This window comes from Poecilia reticulata, linkage group LG22 (assembly GCF_000633615.1).
Source record: "Poecilia reticulata strain Guanapo linkage group LG22, Guppy_female_1.0+MT, whole genome shotgun sequence".
In the NCBI taxonomy this organism is placed as follows: domain Eukaryota; kingdom Metazoa; phylum Chordata; class Actinopteri; order Cyprinodontiformes; family Poeciliidae; genus Poecilia; species Poecilia reticulata.
Window position 1 is genome coordinate 19,578,968 of NC_024352.1, and position 18,336 is coordinate 19,597,303.

At 37.8% G+C, this 18,336-nt stretch overlaps 4 protein-coding genes across 7 annotated transcripts; 3 read left to right on the forward strand and 1 right to left on the reverse strand.

The window, feature by feature from the left end:
- The first annotated feature begins 354 nt into the window (after positions 1–354).
- LOC103458995 (photoreceptor outer segment membrane glycoprotein 2-like) lies at positions 355–3,882 on the forward strand. The gene is made up of 4 exons (XM_008400165.2): positions 355–531; positions 822–1,623; positions 2,191–2,437; positions 3,114–3,882. Exons 2-4 carry the CDS (start codon positions 1,043–1,045, stop codon positions 3,384–3,386), a joined length of 1,101 nt encoding a protein of 366 aa, XP_008398387.1. The 5' UTR covers positions 355–531; positions 822–1,042; the 3' UTR covers positions 3,387–3,882.
- An 87-nt stretch (positions 3,883–3,969) lies between these two features.
- rrh (retinal pigment epithelium-derived rhodopsin homolog) lies at positions 3,970–11,603 on the reverse strand. 2 transcript variants are annotated; one of them, XM_017302643.1, is made up of 7 exons: positions 11,141–11,603; positions 7,427–7,617; positions 6,813–6,912; positions 6,006–6,159; positions 5,739–5,907; positions 4,489–4,667; positions 3,970–4,411 (listed from the first exon to the last, which is right to left on the reverse strand). In XM_017302643.1, the coding sequence occupies exons 2-7, from the start codon at positions 7,577–7,579 to the stop codon at positions 4,306–4,308; spliced, it is 861 nt and encodes a 286-aa protein (XP_017158132.1). In that variant the 5' UTR covers positions 7,580–7,617; positions 11,141–11,603; the 3' UTR covers positions 3,970–4,305. The 2 variants fall into 2 exon arrangements, with proteins under 2 accessions (XP_017158132.1, XP_008398386.1); XM_008400164.1 differs by lacking the exon at positions 11,141–11,603 and adding an exon at positions 8,418–8,701.
- Positions 10,285–11,980, forward strand: cox8a (cytochrome c oxidase subunit 8A). Its single transcript, XM_017302646.1, has 2 exons — positions 10,285–10,496; positions 11,618–11,980. The coding sequence occupies exons 1-2, from the start codon at positions 10,380–10,382 to the stop codon at positions 11,711–11,713; spliced, it is 213 nt and encodes a 70-aa protein (XP_017158135.1). The 5' UTR covers positions 10,285–10,379; the 3' UTR covers positions 11,714–11,980.
- A 1,145-nt stretch (positions 11,981–13,125) lies between these two features.
- On the forward strand, positions 13,126–16,987 carry LOC103458993 (glucosamine-6-phosphate isomerase 2). 3 transcript variants are annotated; one of them, XM_008400163.2, is made up of 7 exons: positions 13,126–13,230; positions 13,436–13,560; positions 13,652–13,753; positions 14,652–14,834; positions 15,506–15,690; positions 15,787–15,961; positions 16,486–16,987. In XM_008400163.2, the coding sequence occupies exons 2-7, from the start codon at positions 13,437–13,439 to the stop codon at positions 16,542–16,544; spliced, it is 828 nt and encodes a 275-aa protein (XP_008398385.1). In that variant the 5' UTR covers positions 13,126–13,230; position 13,436; the 3' UTR covers positions 16,545–16,987. The 3 variants fall into 3 exon arrangements, with proteins under 3 accessions (XP_008398385.1, XP_008398384.1, XP_017158134.1); XM_008400162.2 differs by having other exon boundaries at positions 13,127–13,230; positions 13,422–13,560; XM_017302645.1 differs by having other exon boundaries at positions 13,130–13,230; positions 13,433–13,560.
- The last annotated feature ends 1,349 nt before the right edge of the window (positions 16,988–18,336 follow it).

Sequence of the window (18,336 nt, forward strand, 5' to 3'; positions counted from 1 at the left end):
TTTAATTACATTTAGATGACATTTGGTGTATTTTACTGTGTCAATTTGGAAATAGTCAACATTCAGTGCTTTAGCGCTTAACTATGTCTCACTGAAACTCTCGACCACACCTTTCACCTTCATAAGAATATTAGGAATGAGTAAATAGAACATGCTTATTATTTAGCACAAAGCATGTCTTGGAAACAGAAATACAAGTGTTAAATCTGCTCTTGAATTTTAATCTACACGCTTACACAACAGCTACTTGTTATTACTTTCCCAGAACTGAGACTGTCAGATTTGCATAGGTGGCAGAAGGTGGGTGTAAATCCCTAGTGGGGCCCAGGGCCGATTAATGATTAAAAGGAGATTACGTGGAGGGTCAGGTGTTGGCCGCCGGTCTCATTCAGATGCTCCCGTAGTTACCTTGTGATATCTGTGTCAGTATGACCACTCGGCTCCCTCGACAAAGAATGAGGACATCATGGAGAAAATAGGCAAATATGAGGATGACGTCAGGTGTTACTGACGAAAGCAGAGAATATGAAGGTGAGCATAGCTGTAGATTTTTTTTAAATATTTTTAAAATATTTCCTAAATAAGAGTTTTTGCTTAATATTTAAGCAAGCATAATGGGAATGATTTTTTTTTACACATTTAATAGCATTAAGAGATACTGATCTTATGTTTGTTTCATTGATATGGTTGTTTTGTTGATATTCCATGCTTATGAAAACCTTGTCAAATGTCATTCTACTTATTGATCACTATTTTCCTTTCTTAGACAGTATACTCATTTGATAACATATATATATATATTTTTTTTTTTTTTACTGTAGCCTTCTTCAGCATGACCATAATGCAGCGTCTACACTATATCAATTACGACGACTGGAGTAAGCTGCTTATGAAAGGACCGACAGAGAACCTACAACCAAACCCCCACCCCTCAGTCCGCTGCCCCCTCTGGAGGATAAACTGTTCCTTTTCCAAGATCTACTTACATCCCGCAATTAATCCCACCCTCACCTTTAAGGAATAACTACAAAATATACAAACAATGGCAGTTTTAAAGGTAAAGTTTACTAAGACCAGGAGGGACAAGCTGGCCCAGATCCTGTGGATCCTCAACTGGATCTCAGTGGTCACAGGGGTCATCCTGTTCAGCCTGGGGCTCTTCCTCAAGGTGGAGCTCAAAAAGCGTGAAGACCTGATGGCAGAGAAGGACATCCAGTATGTTCCCAACATGTTGATAGCTGTGGGCCTCATTGCTTGTGCAATCAATTTCCTGGGTGGGAAGATCTGCTATGACTGTGTGGACTCCAGTAAGTTTTTGCGCTGGAAGCTGATCATGCTGCCCTACATTGTGTGCACCTTCTTTTTCACCCTGTGCGTGCTTGTGGGGGCTCTGATGTGCTACAGCATGCACTGGGAGCTGGAGGAAGCTCTGAACCTGGGCCTGATGCAGGCTATGAGGTTCTATAAGGACACGGACATGCCAGGACGCTGCTTCCTGAAACACACTGTGGACACACTGCAGATACAGTTCCAGTGCTGTGGAAACAGCGGCTACAAAGACTGGTTTCACATTCAGTGGATAAGCCACCGTTACTTGGACATGTCCAAAAAGGAAGTCGTAGAGTAAGTAATGTATGTTGTTGCAACATTTTAAAAACGTGACAAAAAAGACAGCAATACAGAGCTGTTCTTCAGAATGAATATTGACATTTTACAATTGAACTATACCATTCTTATTTTCAATGGTTGAAGATTGATGGAAGAAACAACTTCATTTTTAATAGTTGGATTTAAGTCTAGTGTTCTCCAAACTACACATAAGTTCAGACTAAATAGTTACTAGATGAATATTTAAACCCTTCTTCTGGAAGAATTGAGAGCTCATGGTTTGTTTCTTGACAAAAATGTGGCTCTTAGGCATAGTCCATTATCTGTTCAGTAAGGCAAAAGTTGAGGCCATTTCTCACATTGATTTATTAAACATGTGTGTTTGAGATCATCTACTTGTAGTAGCACCCCGACTGCCTTAATCACAGTTTATTCATAATTAAACAAAGAACAAAGAAGCTATTTTGTTCACACAAGTTCAGGTTAGTTTGCATGGCTTTTTTTTGGCTGCATAAACTAATAGAGAGAAATGCACCAAATTGACCAATAAACATTCAACTTTATCCCTTTCCTGCTCTCAAGTCGACTGAGAAGTAATGTAGAGGGGAAGTACCTGATGGATGGAGTCCCATTCAGCTGCTGCAATATCAACTCACCTCGGCCCTGCATCCAGCAGCAGATTACCAACAACTCGGCCCATTTCAACTATGAGCATCAAACCGAGGACCAGAACCTGTGGATGAAAGGCTGCCGACAGGCACTGCTGGAGTACTACACCCACATTATGCAGTCCATTGGCCTTACAGTCCTCATTACCTGGCTCTTTGAGGCAAGGAAACACTATATAACTACCTTACCTTGAAAATATATTTGTACCTCTTGAACTTGTCACACATCAAAACCAAACATTAAACATTTTATTGGGATTTTTTGAAACAGACAAGTGAAAGTAGAGCATAATAGTTTGTAGAACCATAGAAGTCTTTCTGAATTTGTCTGCCTGGTTTGCACATCTAATACTGAAATGTTGCCCATTCTTCTTTGCAAGATTTCTTTAGCTCAGTTAGTGTGCATGAAGAGCATCTGAACGTAAATTTTCAAAATTTGCCACTTATACTCAGTAATAGATTTGGATCCTAAATATAACAGGGTCACAAGAACACTTTTGAATGTGCTTTGAACTTGTTCCCATATGCCCTAGTCTCATGTCTTTTGTAGCCTCTAACTGGTTCCTTTTTAATTACTGCATGATTACAAATCTGATTACCTCTGTTCCTATAGAAAACAGATCCAGAGTGATACAGATACATAATGTGACAAAATGGAAAACAAAAATCAAGATGGAGTAAATATACGTTCACTACCTGCTGTTGTTTTAGAAAAATCTTTACATTTAGACAATCTTAGTGTCTCCTTTGGTCTTCTAAAAATAACTAAAGCAAACCATATACAAACTATCTTTTTCTTTCATTTTTGTCATTAATTGCATTCCTGTTTTGTTTTAGCTGTCAGTGCTGACGGGTGTTCGTTACCTCCAGACCTCCTTGGAAAACGTGCTGAGGCAGGGAGACCCTGACTCCGAATCTGACGGTTGGCTGCTGGAAAACAGCCTCATGGAAACGGCCCGCACCAACCTGAGCATCATAAAGAGCCTCGGCAAGAGCAACCAAATAAACACAGCCAACAATGGTGACCCCAACATTGATGTCCCATCCACCTCGAAGGCACATTATGGGCCAGACAATGTTCCCCCAAAGGAGAAGATGGAAACGAGCTAAACATTTCAGACTTAAAGACCATACTGAAAAATATCTCCAGTCCTCTGAGCTGTTGTTCTGCTCTCAGCAGAGGTCTTAAGATAACTTATTGTCTACCTTTTTTTAAGATCTGTTAATGGTGTTATATATTATATTATTTATGTCAGGATATGATCATTTTACTAGTCAACTACTAATTTACTTGTCACCATGTTGGATTCTTTTGGTGACAAAAAAAATGGAGTGAAAAGGTTTGCCATAAACAAAGACTGACACTATGTCAACTTAACAGAATAACTTGTCAGTGAAAGTGGCCTTGCCATAAATAATGTTTAATCATGCATGTTTTATAAAAATCCAAACTTTTGGATGCAATGGTGAAGTAAAGTACTAAATCTGTAAACATGTCTAATAGTTGTGCTACAGGGAAATGTTTGGCTGATTACTTTTTTACATGCTTAGTGTTAAACCAGTGTTTGGGTAGAAGATCTGTTCTACGCATTCTATAGATGACTCACCACTTTAATCATCTATAATCATCTAATAACTTGTTGTTGACAAAATGCAAGGCGCCAATCTACAGGAAGTTTTGGTTCACTTCAGATTTAGATTCTTGAGCCACATTTATCTTTATTCTATTTGTGCTGGTAACCATACATAAAATTTATTTAAAAATCCTCATCTAACAGAAAAGCAGGGTTATATACAGTACACTGCACATGGGTATAAAATATGTGAATTGATTTAAATGGGACAAAACAACAAATAAAAACAAGTGGGATTTACATAGCAAATACCACAGCGTACTCAGTTATCCAACAAAAGAAACAGCTACGATAGTCAAATACTGATAAATGGATTACATAAATGTTTACCATAAGGTTTTAATGTAGGTACATTTAAATAGCTATATAGTTATATTAGGTATATCGACCTTAAATTACTGGGTCAGAGGCTGCTGGGAGATTGTCATTGGGACCTGTGTACTGATTGTAATCCGTTGCCTTGTTTGACATCGAATCATCCCAGTGATGGCTCTCCTGAACCTGCAGGAAAAAAAAATATTTTACAGTCCCAGAACACGCCATCAAATATAATCCTGTGCAGACAAGAAAACACTCACTTTTTGTTGGCAATAACATAGATGCAGGGGTTGTAAAACGTTGAGGACTTTGCGAAGAGAGGAGCAATAATGGCCATTGGGGCAGGTATGGTCTTTGGGTCACCAAATGATGCCCAGAGGCAAACCAAGGAGTAGGGAGACCAGGCAACCAGAAACATGATGATCATTATAATGGACATCTATAGGCAGGAACACAGATAACAAAAGTCTTAACTTTAACACTGATTTGGTTTCCTTGTGGATAAATGCATGTTTTTACCAATCTAAACATACTATGTCTTGTCATAGGAACATAATTGTGATTAAAACAAGTCTTAATAAACATTTTTCACACACAAAAAACATGTCTACTAAGTGCTACATATAAAAAAACTATGTTAACAAATTTGTAGTTTGCCAGGAAGAGGGGGTGTCAGGATTTTTTTCAGTTGCTGTAGTTACTAAACTGCAATGAATTTGTTGGATTCAAAGCCTCACAAATTAAATTCTTAGGATTTGCTTTTCTGGTTCACAAGTTTACGACAGTGACTCAAATGATGGCCTGCATCATTTTATCCCTCCACAGTCTTCTACTTATGGAGGTAAAAGTTCCAGCTGTAAAACAGACGCATCCGTTTTACCAGACGCCTCCACTTTGGAAACCCCTTGACACATAGTCTCTCCAGTGTGTTCTAGGTCTGCCAGGGGCATCCAGATCAGTTTTCCAAACCACCTTGACTCTGAGAGCCCATCCAGTCTATGCAGTGAATATTTCATTTGGTTGTGTCTGAGGTCTTTTCCCTTTACTCTTTTACACAGGGCTAAAATGTAGCTAATTTAGTAAATCTAGAGCTTTCTCTTTTTGCCCAGATTCTTCTACAACATGACACACCAGAACAAATACTCTTATTAATGTGGATGAACCACAGATCCATTCGTCCAACTTCTTCTCCGTCCTACCATTACAAATGAAAAAATTAAATAACTGACTTTCTTTTGGCTTACTTCTCCCCAGTCCATCTTGAAATTCATTGACTTGACAAGAACAAAGCAGCACAGACTCTGAACTTCAGTTTCATTTAGTTGATTTGGGATAAACTGAACAGGAAGGTAAAAAGACCACCACACATTTGTGGAAACATGTCTGACATTCTAAAATAATGTCTGCTCACTAGTGATTCATCACCTTCAAATTTGCTGTTAATGGACACAAGATAGTGTCCATGTTGTGTATTTAAAACAGGCTGTTAGGAAAAGCAAAGCTGACTTACCTTGGTAACGTCCATCTGGTCAGACCAGTCAATGTTGATGCTCTCCAGGCAGTTACTGGTTTTGTACCTCTTCACGGTGACAGACACATTGAAATAGCAGTAAAACATGACAGACAGAGGAACCACAAAGTTTACTGCAATCACCGCCATCGTGAAGGAGATGAAGGAGCTGTGAAGGAAAAGTAGAGGTGTGTCATAAAGAACGCCTTGCAAGTGAAGTAAAACTATGTTACACAAAAAACAAGATAGGCACTTCTGAAAACTTACGCATCGTTTTGTCTCCAGTTGATTGTGCACGTTGCTCCAGTGGGGTCAGGGGCGTAACTTGCCCAGCCTACTATAGGCATGGAGGACCAGAACACAGCATTCACCCAGGCAGCCAGAATAAGGATGTTGTAAGATCTAGAGGTCATTTTCTGACCTTTAGAGACAAAATCAAAGAACTTCAACAAGAGCGAGAGGGAAGAACTTAAAATCTGGATTGTTTATTAATTTCAAATGTTCCTTTCTATTCTGAAACTGTTTGAAAGTGGGAGTTTTGTTTTGATTAATTATTTTTGACTGATGGTGTCTACAATGCTATGGTAATTCTGTTGACAACTTCCAGTCTGGCATTTTGACATGATGTAAAAACATAAATTAGTGTTGATCTCTGATTTTAAAGAGAGAACAGCTTTGAAAAGATTTCATCGACATTAATACTTTTGTAAGGCTTCAGACAGGCTGCAGAGTAAAACTAGTTGGAGTTGCCACTGCCATCACTTAACATGATCTATGGCATCATTCAACAGGAACCAGAATGTCTGAAAGCTTTGTTATGGACACTTTGCAGTTACTAAATGCCAAGAAATATACACAGTTAAAGCTGTCCCTTACTGTAGCGTGGAATGGTACCGACATTATTGGCTCTATTAGTTTTAGTTGTATAACAATAACATTTATTTTGCCCTTCAAATCATATAATTTGTCATTTTAATAATTTTTTGGTTAGGTTTGGATGCTGACAAAGGGAGTTTCTTCCTTCTACATGGCTCAACTAAAGGTAAAGGGACAAGGAAAAGAGTGGGCTCGTACTGATGTCTGGTCTGCAGATGGTGAGGTAGCGGTCAATAGCAACCACAGTCAGTAGGCCGATGCTAGCCATGCCGAAGAAGATGTTGAGGGCTGCATATATCTGAAATCAGAAGCAAAATAAAAAGTTCAAACTCGGATTTTCTATGTTGATGCTTATTAGGACTTTTTTACTGAATCTGTTTAGTATCACTAAACAGTTGATAGGCTACTAAAAATACACACAAACACTAGTTTTTAGCTCTTCATATGGGAAAGCAGGTTTGCATCTTGTGTGTGTTCCTGAAAGGAATAAAACATAAGTTTGACCAAATCTGCACAAAAACAAACATAATCTTCAGACAGAAAGTCCAAACACGTGACCTGAGCTGACCAGCTGAGGTGAAAGTCGGCTCACTGTTCGGAGTCATGGTAGCTTAGAATAAACCCAGTTAACCATTCTAATTTTACATGACGAGACAGAAAAATAAGTCTAAAAGAAAAACCTGAAAGAAAAAAAAATCAACAAAAATCCAAAGAGGAACCCTTAATCAAAACTACATCAAAAGATTACAGAGAAGTAAAGTAGAAGAAACTGTGTGTGATGTGTGGGTGAATTTCTATTTTTGTTTGCTCACCTGACAGCCGGCGTAGCCGAACTTCCAGCTTCCATGAATATCTGAGGCAGCAGACATGGGATAACCAATACCAGCCACTCCGATGTCAGTGAAGGCCAGGTTGATGATGATGAAGTTAGTGGCTGTGCGGAGCTCCCTGAACTTTACAAACATCAGCAGAACTACGATGTTACTGGCCAAACTGATGACACCTGAGAGTGGAGGAGGCAAAAGCTTTCTATAAAGGTGGTTCTTCATGCATGGCCATGTAGGCTTCCTTCAGATTTTTGTTTCAAAATGTGTAACATACATAATCTGTATGTTTGTTAAATCACTTAACAAGACAATGGTGGTTCTCTAAACAAGTTCAGATATGATAGATGAACAATATAAATGAATTTCAAATCAATGCGAGAATCACACTACTGTTTTGAGATTCTTCTTAAAACTTTCTTCTCACAATGAAGGAATAAAGTCTTAATATTCAAAGGTTTTTCCCATACTCTAGTTTCTCCCTCCATTTTATGCAGAGTTAATAAAAGCACACTTGCTACTTTTCCGGAGGTTTTGTGACTGTAAAGGTTGAAGATCAGTTATCCAACTTGGGCTTGAGTCCTAAAATTTCTCTACATAGCTTATAATATTCTACACTATACAAAGATATTGTTCCTGTCGTTTTTTGAGGAACCTTATTTTTAATCAGTTTAATTATTTTTGTCACAAATTAGTTAAAGTGGAGAATCAATTTTTTCTCAAACGGTCAGTCTGGCATGGATATAACATTTAGAACATAGGAAAATAATAAACTTTAGCTTCATATTATGTGGAAATCATAGATAGTGAACTTAACTTTTTCTTTGTTTTTCCGATGGCGTGTCTGTTTTCCAGATTGTTGAATAAACTCAACGATATAACATTGTCTTCACACAAGATATTGTTTTCTGTTTCTGCCAGCTGTTCAGTTTATCTAGTTATATCTATGAAATCCCACAGATGTTGTTCCTTTTCCTACCTGCAGTTATCAGATATCCAGCCACGATGTTGTGCTCCATTTGGCTGAAAGCACTTTTTCCTCCGTATGGTGCAACATCACCAGAACTGTTCACCTCTGAGTCCATCCCCATCTTTTGACGTGTTTTAAAAACAATCAAAACCAGAACTCTTCTTTACTGTTCTTCTCTAAAGAGCAGAACAGTAAAAACTCTCGAGATGCTGTTTGAACAGAATAGAGAATCAGAGAGCTGGTGTTGGGAAACTAAAGCCTGTTTCTCGGTGGATTATTACATTCCAGCTCTGTTCTCTGCTGGGAGCCAGTATTTCATACAAAAGTAAGGATTACTGCTCATGTGGCCTGAAATCTGGGTTCTGACACTGACATTTCAACAAAAAATAACATTTTAATTGCGTCACACAACAAACATTACAGAGGATTGTTAGAGATTTTTTGGTATTATCATTTTGTTATTACTTTAGTTCATATTCAGTCGAATGTTAATCAATAGTTAATAAACAATAGTTAATCAACATTCAGTCTATAGATTATTGTGATTTTCAATTTAAAGTATTCTCTTCCTTCTGTGTGTATAAACTGACCTGGAGGCCCCATCTGCCTGTTTGTCTTCATGTGAAACAGTTAACTGTGTGTTTCCCAGACCTTAAATTATGTTTCCACAGGTGCCTTCTTATCAACCGGAATACTCCCTATATTAGAAACTGCCTGTGTGCAGTAGTATTTTGTCTCTGCTGTCTTCCTTACCTATCCTCCATCTTTTTGCTTGATAATAAAAGACAAGCTGTAACCGAAGGTCTTCAGAACGCTCTGTGAACGGCTCGGAGGAGCAGTTTGCTGAGTCTTCTCCTTTTGCAAAAGCTTGGCCATAAAATTAATATACATTGTCTGTGGTTCTTTTATGAAGGTTCGAGAAAAATACCTATCAGGATACTATTGCAACACCTGACATTCCTATACCTCAGTCAGAGTTTGCATGTGTTGTCGTCCCACACATGTTTTTTCAACACAAAGCAAATGTATATGACCAAGAAGAAATAACATGAGTGCAGATTGAAATTTCCTATGCTGGATGAGGTAAAAATGCATTTTAGATCTAGGAGATATGGCTCACCCACTAGGATGCTAAATGGTCTTAGACATCACAAGCAGTCTTTTCAGCATCATAGACAATTCTCATTTGTTATTCACAATCGAATTACTACAGTAAGTGTTGCTGTACGCTAAAGCTTATAAAGGACATTGAAAATGCTACTTGATGTGTTTTCAAGAAATCTGGATTTCATTTGAACATCCTGCACTGGACATGGATTCTTTAAAACCCATTTTAAGAAGTCTCACATTAACATAAACTGTTGGTGTGTTAATGTGAGACATAAAATATTTTTATCTTATGTAAAAATGTTTTATTTCATTTTATTTTATTTTATTTCATTTTAAATAAGTTACTCAAGTAAATGTAATTGAGTAGATACCACCTACTTTTCCTGATTAGAGATTATTCAGTACAAAGCAGAAAGTACTAATTCCCCCCCACCAAATTACATTTTTTTTAAAAAAGCAGGGACCAATCCCACTTTGGTTCTTTCATGACTGGTCCATAAAGTAATGAATTACTTTTTAAAAGGGAGAAACTTGATTTACTTGATTTTCTGGTACTGAATCCTTACATAAATCCTAAAGGAGGACTCTGGAGTGAATTAAAAATAAGTGCTCTATTGTATATTTACTTTAATTATTGAAAATGTACATTGTGACCCGCTCTGTCGTAGTTGCTGTTTTTATAGTAGCTCAGTCCTGATGAGACACAAGACGTCATCCAAGACAGCAGGTGGCGCCGTAAGCATTACTCTTCTTGTAATTTATTAGGTAAGACCGAATGAGCATTTCCTCACATTGACTCATCAGCTTCTCTCTGCTAAGGAAGATACGTGACATCGTGTCAAATAATAATAGTTAAAAAAAATGCCGGGGATCTTGAGGACCGTTGCCAGCCGCGTCGCACCCGTCCTGCGGGGACACACCGTCACCCAGACGGCGAATATGTACACCAGGCCGCCAAAAGAGAAGATCGGCGTCGTTGTGAGTGTCGGGGCTAATGGCTAACTGCTAACGACTGTCCTTTTGGAGGTCATAGTCTGTGCTCTCTCTAGTTGTAGATTATTAAATTTTTTCAAAAAACAACTTGATTTTGGTGACTGATGGTGGATTCACACACTCTTGTTTAGTCAAAAATCTTTTTCGATTTTTTTCAGAGTTTGGCCTGAAGGGTTTTGGAGATCTGCGAAGTTTTCCCTTGCAGATTAAGAATAACTTGATGAGAAACTGTTTAGAATAGTTTTTTTTCCCCTTCTGTAACCAATTATATAGTCACTTTAAAGGTCAACTAGTTTAAACAAGACTACATCAAATGGCCTAATACTACACTGAATCTTAATGAGAAATTATTTAGTTTTCTTCAGTTTGGGTAGAAAGATCAATATGTCGGTAATTCCTTGTCCAGAGTAGGTATGGATAAGATGAGCTTAAAAATGATCTCCATCTTCAGAAATTTGCTGTGATATTGAATAAAAACATTAAAAACACAGCTCAGTTTGCTATAAATATCCAACAGAGCCTCTATGACATATCAGGATAGTTTGCCTCACCAACTATGGGTTTGATGCTGAATTGTTTATTGCATCTAAACCATCCATATGTTTAGTGTTCAAAGATAGAAGCTTTACCTGTTTGCTAAATTGAAACGCAGACTGAAAGCAGTGCTGATAGACAATTCTGCATACCGCTGAAATTACTGTTACGTTCCGTCAACTCCTCACATCTCAGTTGCCTCAGGTTTGTGTTTCTTTCCAAACATATTCTCCGTCCTGAGATGAATTCCTTGTTTTCTTTTTGTTCAAACCGGGAAACATCCCTACATGATTCTCAGGCTTAAGAACAGTCGGTGCCATACATTTTTGCCTCAGTTGCACTGAATTCAATTCAAAACGCTCCTTACTGTTTCATCTATAAGATGAATTATACATCTAAAAATTTCTGTCTGAAGATAAACGGCAAACCCTTCTTTGCTCCTTTAGCTTGAGGATTGTATTTACTCTTTTTATCAGTCACTTGTCTGCTCTTCTGCCTGTCGGCTCAGTTTGATTGTATTGTTCTGCACTCATCTGCTGACTCATCAATCCGTCTCTCTGTCTTTTGTCCAGGAATCAACAATTGCGTGCGCTGTGTTCGCCGCAACGATCCTTGGACCCTCTGGATGGATCCTGGCTCACCTGGAGGACTACAAGAAGAGGGACTAAAGTTTAAACTCTTGTCAGATGCGGTGCATCCGGCCTCCGTCTTATCCTGGGATCATCATCTTCATCTAATGCTGCAAAGATGTTTTAGTTGTCACTAAAACATCTTTGTTTTAGTGATAACAAAACAAGGAACCTCTGTGACAGTTCCTTGTCCCTGTTACAACTTCACTTAAAATTATAGCTCTGATACGTCAATTATGCTACAATTTTGTTGTCAATCTTTCCTCATAAGGAGTGTTACATAATTAAATTTTAACCTTAAATGATGCTGTTTGTCTATCTTTTTTTTTGTCAAGGTTTTACAGATTTTTGTCACACATTTCAGGAACCTGAGAGGACTCTGAAGAAAATCCAATACTCTAAGACCTGCTGGTGTTTAGAACAGCTTCAGTTAATTTCTGAACATCTTTGGCTGATGATATGACCAACTTGAGGCATTTCTACACCAAAGTAGAGTCAAAATCCTTATATCAAGTGCAGTCAGGTTCTCCAGAGTCCTGCTAATGACCTCATTATTTGACTCAGGTGTGTTGAAGTTGAGACGCATTGAAAAGTTGCAAGAGTCCGGCCCTTGAGCCCTGGAGTTGCCCACCCCGATGTAGATACTTATTTCACAATGTTTAATTTTGAACATTTTGGTCTTCCATATATTTGTACCTCGATGCAATTTTTGAATACAGTCACATTTCTATGTGAGAGAATAGCAGGAATGACCAATTATTATGCCTGCTTAATACAAACTGCGAGAGAAATGAGTAAGTCGAGTAAAGAAGTGAAGTAATGTATATATATATTTTTTATTAAAATTGACTCATATTGATTTTATCTTTATTTTTACTCTGTGGAATGAGAGATAAGGTCTTTGTCAGCTGAACTGTAACTGAAATAGTGCTCAGGAATTTAGATATATTGATCACTGGCTGTTGCATTAGAGGTAAGTTACAACAGTTAGACAAAGTCATGTTATTGGACTAAGAATCAGTGTTTTAAGATGAAAAAATCTCTATTGAGATTTTTTCTAAAAAGGAAAAATATAATTAATTCTGATGAATTACATATTTTGAATTCATTAAATAACTAGTGATTCTTACATTTAATCTTACCAAACCCTTGACAGTCAATAAGGGAGAACAATAAACGATTAAGCAGATAATAAAAAATAATATGTATATAGAAGCAGGAAAAAATGGGTAAAGTTTGTATAGGATCCATAAAGAAATGCAGCATTGGAATCTTTCCTTGACCAGATGTAGAAACCCAAAATTCAAACACATCCACCTTAAAATAAAGTTGATGTGTTTGTTGAGCTTTTTTCTAAATACAGTAAAAATCTACACTTTATTTTAGCAATCTTCATTATTTTATTTTCTAATGTGTGTTGTTGCTTCAGATTTTTGACACTAGCGGACTTCCATAGCTTCCGCTTTAAAACCACTTACCCCGCTGTTGGTCATGTGAGTTAGGAGGCAGCCGTCTGCTGTGTGCAGTTTGATTAGAACCAGCCGGATTTTTACCAGGTAACGCTGCTCTGTGTTGTTATTCGGATGTTAAAAGCAACTACTAGCTGCAGAATAATGACGGGATAATTAACAACAGAGAATAAGTTAACGCTAAAGAAGTGCAGGAGTTTCCGTACCTGCTAGCGTTAGCTCCAATATCAGTTCTTGTTTATGGTTCTGATTTAAGTTTATTCCCTTTGTTCACTGAGGGTTTTATCAGCAGCATGAGGCTGGTGATTCTGGACGACTATGAACTGGCCAGTGAGTGGGCAGCTAAATACATCCGAAACAGGATCGTCGAGTTCAAACCTTCTGCAGACAGATACTTTACTTTGGGTTTACCCACAGGTAAACAGACTCCCCTTTACCGTATTTCTCTCCGTAGCGGTGTTTGTGGTTTCACTGGCTCTCATGCGCTATGATTCTGGCTTTGTTTCAGGCAGCACTCCGTACGGCTGTTACCAGAAGTTAATAGAGTTCCACAGGAGTGGAGACATTTCCTTTAAGTATGTGAAAACCTTCAACATGGATGAGTACGTAGGTGAGTGCAATTTTTCTGCGCCTGTCGGAGCGCCATCATTAGAACTGGAAGTAGAGAAGAAAAAGTGCTGTTTTTTTCTTTTTTTTTTAAAACAATTTCTTCTTCAATAAGCAATAAGGAACACGTATAATAATAGCAAAGAGCACCTGAAATCTACTTGCATGCTATTTTTTATTTTTTTGCAGTTCAAGGAGTTTTTTTGTGTAATTGGTACATTTGATACGTGAATGATACATTTTGCAACAATGTATCATAATGCATCATTGCGAGACATTGTTCCATCCTTGCTCTGGCTCTTTCCATACCACTTCACTACTTTGAGGGTATTTTGCAAAGAAATCTCACCCTCAACATGTGAATGTAAACTTCTGAGCATTGCTGAATATCTATTATCATTTGGAGACTTAAACTTTTAGAAAAAAGTAGTTGCCAAAAAATGTAAATTGAAGTTATTTCAGCCATTTTTCTTTTTTTTTTTTTTTTTTCCTCATGTCTGTTCTGTTACTTGGATTAAATCTGTTGTCTGAATAAAACCTTTCTGTAGGGCTTTGTTTTTTGTTCTTTCTCCACCTCCCCTCAGACTGACGTTTCTCTGCTGACGGAGACAAGAATTCTGCCGCCTCTGTTTCTGAATCGATTAGATCAAATTTCAGTCACAAAAGTTAGTTGGGGGGGATATAGCAAAATGGAGCCAGTTTGAAGCAAAATTACCTAATGATTGCTAAATTTTCTTTACTCCCTATTAATTTCTAAAATGTATTTGCAAAAATGCCAGATTTTTATGTGACCATAACAAATTGATTCCTGGAAGAAATCAAACGTGTATTCCTTGAGTGTTCGCCAGCTGGAGACGGCTGGTCTTCTTCTCTTATTTGACACAAACGTTTTCGTCCTGCAGGTCTGCCTCGTGCTCATCCGGAGAGCTACCACTCCTACATGTGGAACAACTTCTTTAAGCACATCGACATCGATCCGGCCAACGCTCACATCCTGGATGGGAACGCAGAGGACCTAGAGGCTGAGTGCAATGCTTATGAACAGAAGATCGCTGCGGCTGGAGGGATCGAGCTCTTTGTTGGAGGTGAAAATTAAAGATTTTTTTTTTATTCATGGTTGCGCAGCCAATTTTTATTTTTGATACAGATTTTAACTGATTACAATTTCTCTATTAAAAGCTGTAATGTAAAATAAAAATGGAGCATGACAATTTTTTTTAAGTCTTTTGTTAGGTAAATTAGGAGCATAATTTACATACTCACAATATGTAAGAAGGCAGTTGTTGGAAAACAAGATTGTTCTGCTTCAAAACAAATTGGCTGATATGATTTCAGTTAACATTCTAAACTGTTCTTAAAACATTATATTAGAGGCCAGTGCATCTAAAACGAAAGTCTTCTTCTATAAACCTTAAAAATCTAGATACTTGGACACTTAGCAGGGATTTCAACAAGACTGCCAACATTTCCAAGTCCAGTACATTTAACTGGCTGGCCAAAGTTGAAACATCTGAAAATTGTGGACTTTGATTCATCACTCAGTAACGATGTCCACACCAAAAGAGTGGTGCTTATATGATGTTTAATGACCTGGTATGTCTTAGTCTCTTGCATTCCCTGATGGTAAAATCAGTTCAGAGTGATCATACAGACGTAAACCATCTAAAGTAAAACTTCTCGTTGCTGAAAGTTCCTTTTGGGATCGTTTGATGTTGACATGCGGCGGCGTCTTGAATCTCTCATCCGATCCCCACAGGAATCGGCCCTGACGGCCACATCGCCTTCAACGAACCCGGCTCCAGCCTCGTTTCCAGGACCAGAGTTAAAACTCTGGCGAAGGACACCATCGTGGCGAACGCTCGTTTCTTTGGCAACGACCTCTCCAAGGTTCCTACCATGGCTCTGACGGTGGGAGTGGGAACTGTAATGGACGCCAAGGAGGTCAGTCCACCCTGTTCCCCCCACCCCCACCCCCCTCCAGACATGGAAGCCCTGCCTCCACCTGATTGGGTTTTTTAATCTCCTGCTCTCCTTCAGGTGATGATTCTGATCACAGGAGCTCACAAAGCGTTCGCTCTGTACAAGGCCATCGAAGAGGGAGTGAACCACATGTGGACGGTGTCGGCCTTCCAGCAGCACCCGCACACCATCTTTGTGTGCGACGAGGACGCCACGCTGGAACTCCGTGTCAAAACTGTGAAATACTTTAAAGGTACTGGCACATCCTGTTTATGGAAATGAGGTGGACGATGTCTTAGATTTTTTTTTTTTTTTTCTGGGTTCTTGGAGAGCTTTGTGTCCAAGAGGAAACATTTTCAGACTTCATTTTGAATTTAGAGAAGCTAAATTTAGATTATCTGATCCCTCCTTCTAATTCTCATCAGAACTGTTTTTGCAGTTTTAGATTAGCTAAAGGCTTTAGATTTAAATTATTCAGTTTTATGATTTCAAATAATTCTAACACTCCAGCCTTAATCCATCCGTCCTTAATGTAACAAGCAAAATGGGGTAGTTTTTCTACATCACTCTAGAATAGAATACTTAAAATTTTAACAGTATTGCAGAAGTGAAACATTTTTAATGAGATTTAAACGGCATGTTCTGGTCAATAATACGTTTATAGTTTTCCTGTAAAGAAACATGTCAACCATGTTTCCATATTCAGTAAAAATTATATATATTTTTCCTCTCTGCTACAGAACTACGCATCTAATATTTGTCTTTTTTATACTGCAGGTTTAATGCATGTTCACAATCGACTGGTGGATCCAGTTCTCAGCATAAAGGACCAGTGAAGTCAAGATACGATGTCACTGGATGATTCATAGTGGTGGAGTTCCTCAACCGAGGAGCTTTCATTGTTACTGCCAAACAGCTGCAGGTTGTTACTGAGAGCCAGCAGGTCAAGTGTGTTTGAAATCCAATTACGAAACTAGTTTTGTTCTGTGCATAGGAATTGAGGAATTGGAGAACTTTAAAAGTAAAACACTCCTTCTCTTTTGAGTTATCAATTTGTATAAAGACTTTTCTTTAGATCGTTCCAGCATTCCTTTCATGTTGTTTCTCCTTCAGTCACCTTTCTACTTGGGCGTTTTGCACACACTTGTGCTGTAGTCACTTCTTATTTTACAATAGTAAAAAAAAAACAAAAAAAAACAAGTTTGTTAATTAGGATTTTATTCATTTTTGTCTTTCAGAAATGCAAAATAAAAGATGTCTATTAAATCAAGGAAATGTTGCAATGTGTTGGCGTCTCTATATGTTGAAGGGCATTTAGAGTTTGTTCACAGGGGGCAGTAGTCAGAAAGCTTTGACGACACTGAATTTATTTCATTAACTCAACCACTAAGCAAAATACTTGGATTAACTTAACTGTTTTTAAACCTTTTTTAAACATTTATTTTGATTTTTCTGCTTACAGCTAATAAAAACATAAGGTTTGAGATTAAAATTTATCATGCATATTTAATGTATGTGGGCTTAATTAAAAGTTTAATACTTGCTAAAAGCTTATTTTAAGATTTTTTTAATAAGCTTGACAGGAGCCTGCAATTTTTATTTTACTGAGATGAAACTGCATGTCTTGTGTGATTTTTGTGTGGCAGATTTTACTCGCATCACAAGCTCTCAATAACGGGTTTCAGAGGAACAAAATGAAACATTCAAGCTCAGCTGGATTTATGCTGAATTTATCTCCATAAGTTTTTATACTTTGTAGTTTAATACAATTGTATGAAATCCCTTTTTAAAACGACTTGACAGAAAAAAAAACGGCAAAGGAAGGAAAGATGATTTGTTTTAATGAACATTATGGTATTTAAAATTCAAAAACAAATGAACATTAGCAAAGAAGAGGTTTTCATTTAGTTGAGTACTTAAATTTCTTCTCGCAAAACAAATCTGATATCAAGACTGAACTGCCTGAAAACTAGCAAGGCTTGGTGTTAAAGATCAGATGGCTAAGCAGAATGTGATGCAACTGTTCTAACGGTCTGAGTGAGTGACAAGCAAGTTTACAGACTTGATCTGTCTGCTACAATGGTGCTGTTCATTTCAGCAGCTTGTATCCAGAATACTGCTTGTTGTTAAAGATTTATATTGTATGACCATAGAGTTTTGATAAAGGTCTATGTCAACTCACTGGAGTTATCAATGTGGCCAGTGAACAAGGTGCAACAATGAGCTGTCCTTAATGCTTTATAATCAGAAATATCAGTGCTGTGTTGCAGACTGAATATAATTTATGCAAATTAAAGACCACAATGAGCATCTGTACTCATTAGTGTTGCACTGATAAATCATTATGTACACTAAGCTGAGCCCATAGAGTCTGTTTTCACTGACTGTGTTAATTATCAGCTGCAGCTTCATCAGGACAGACGTCACATCGATAGCTGTTCTTTAAAAGAGCTCTCGGAGCCAACATCTGTTGAATTCAACACAAAGCAGAGGACAGCTGAACCCGCTGCAGTGGGAAATGACTTATTTAGTCAGCTTAAATGCAAAAAGACCAGAAAAACAAGTTATGAATTTTAATGGGGGGTTTTTTAAGAAAAGTCCAGCAGAGATTTTAGATTAATATATACT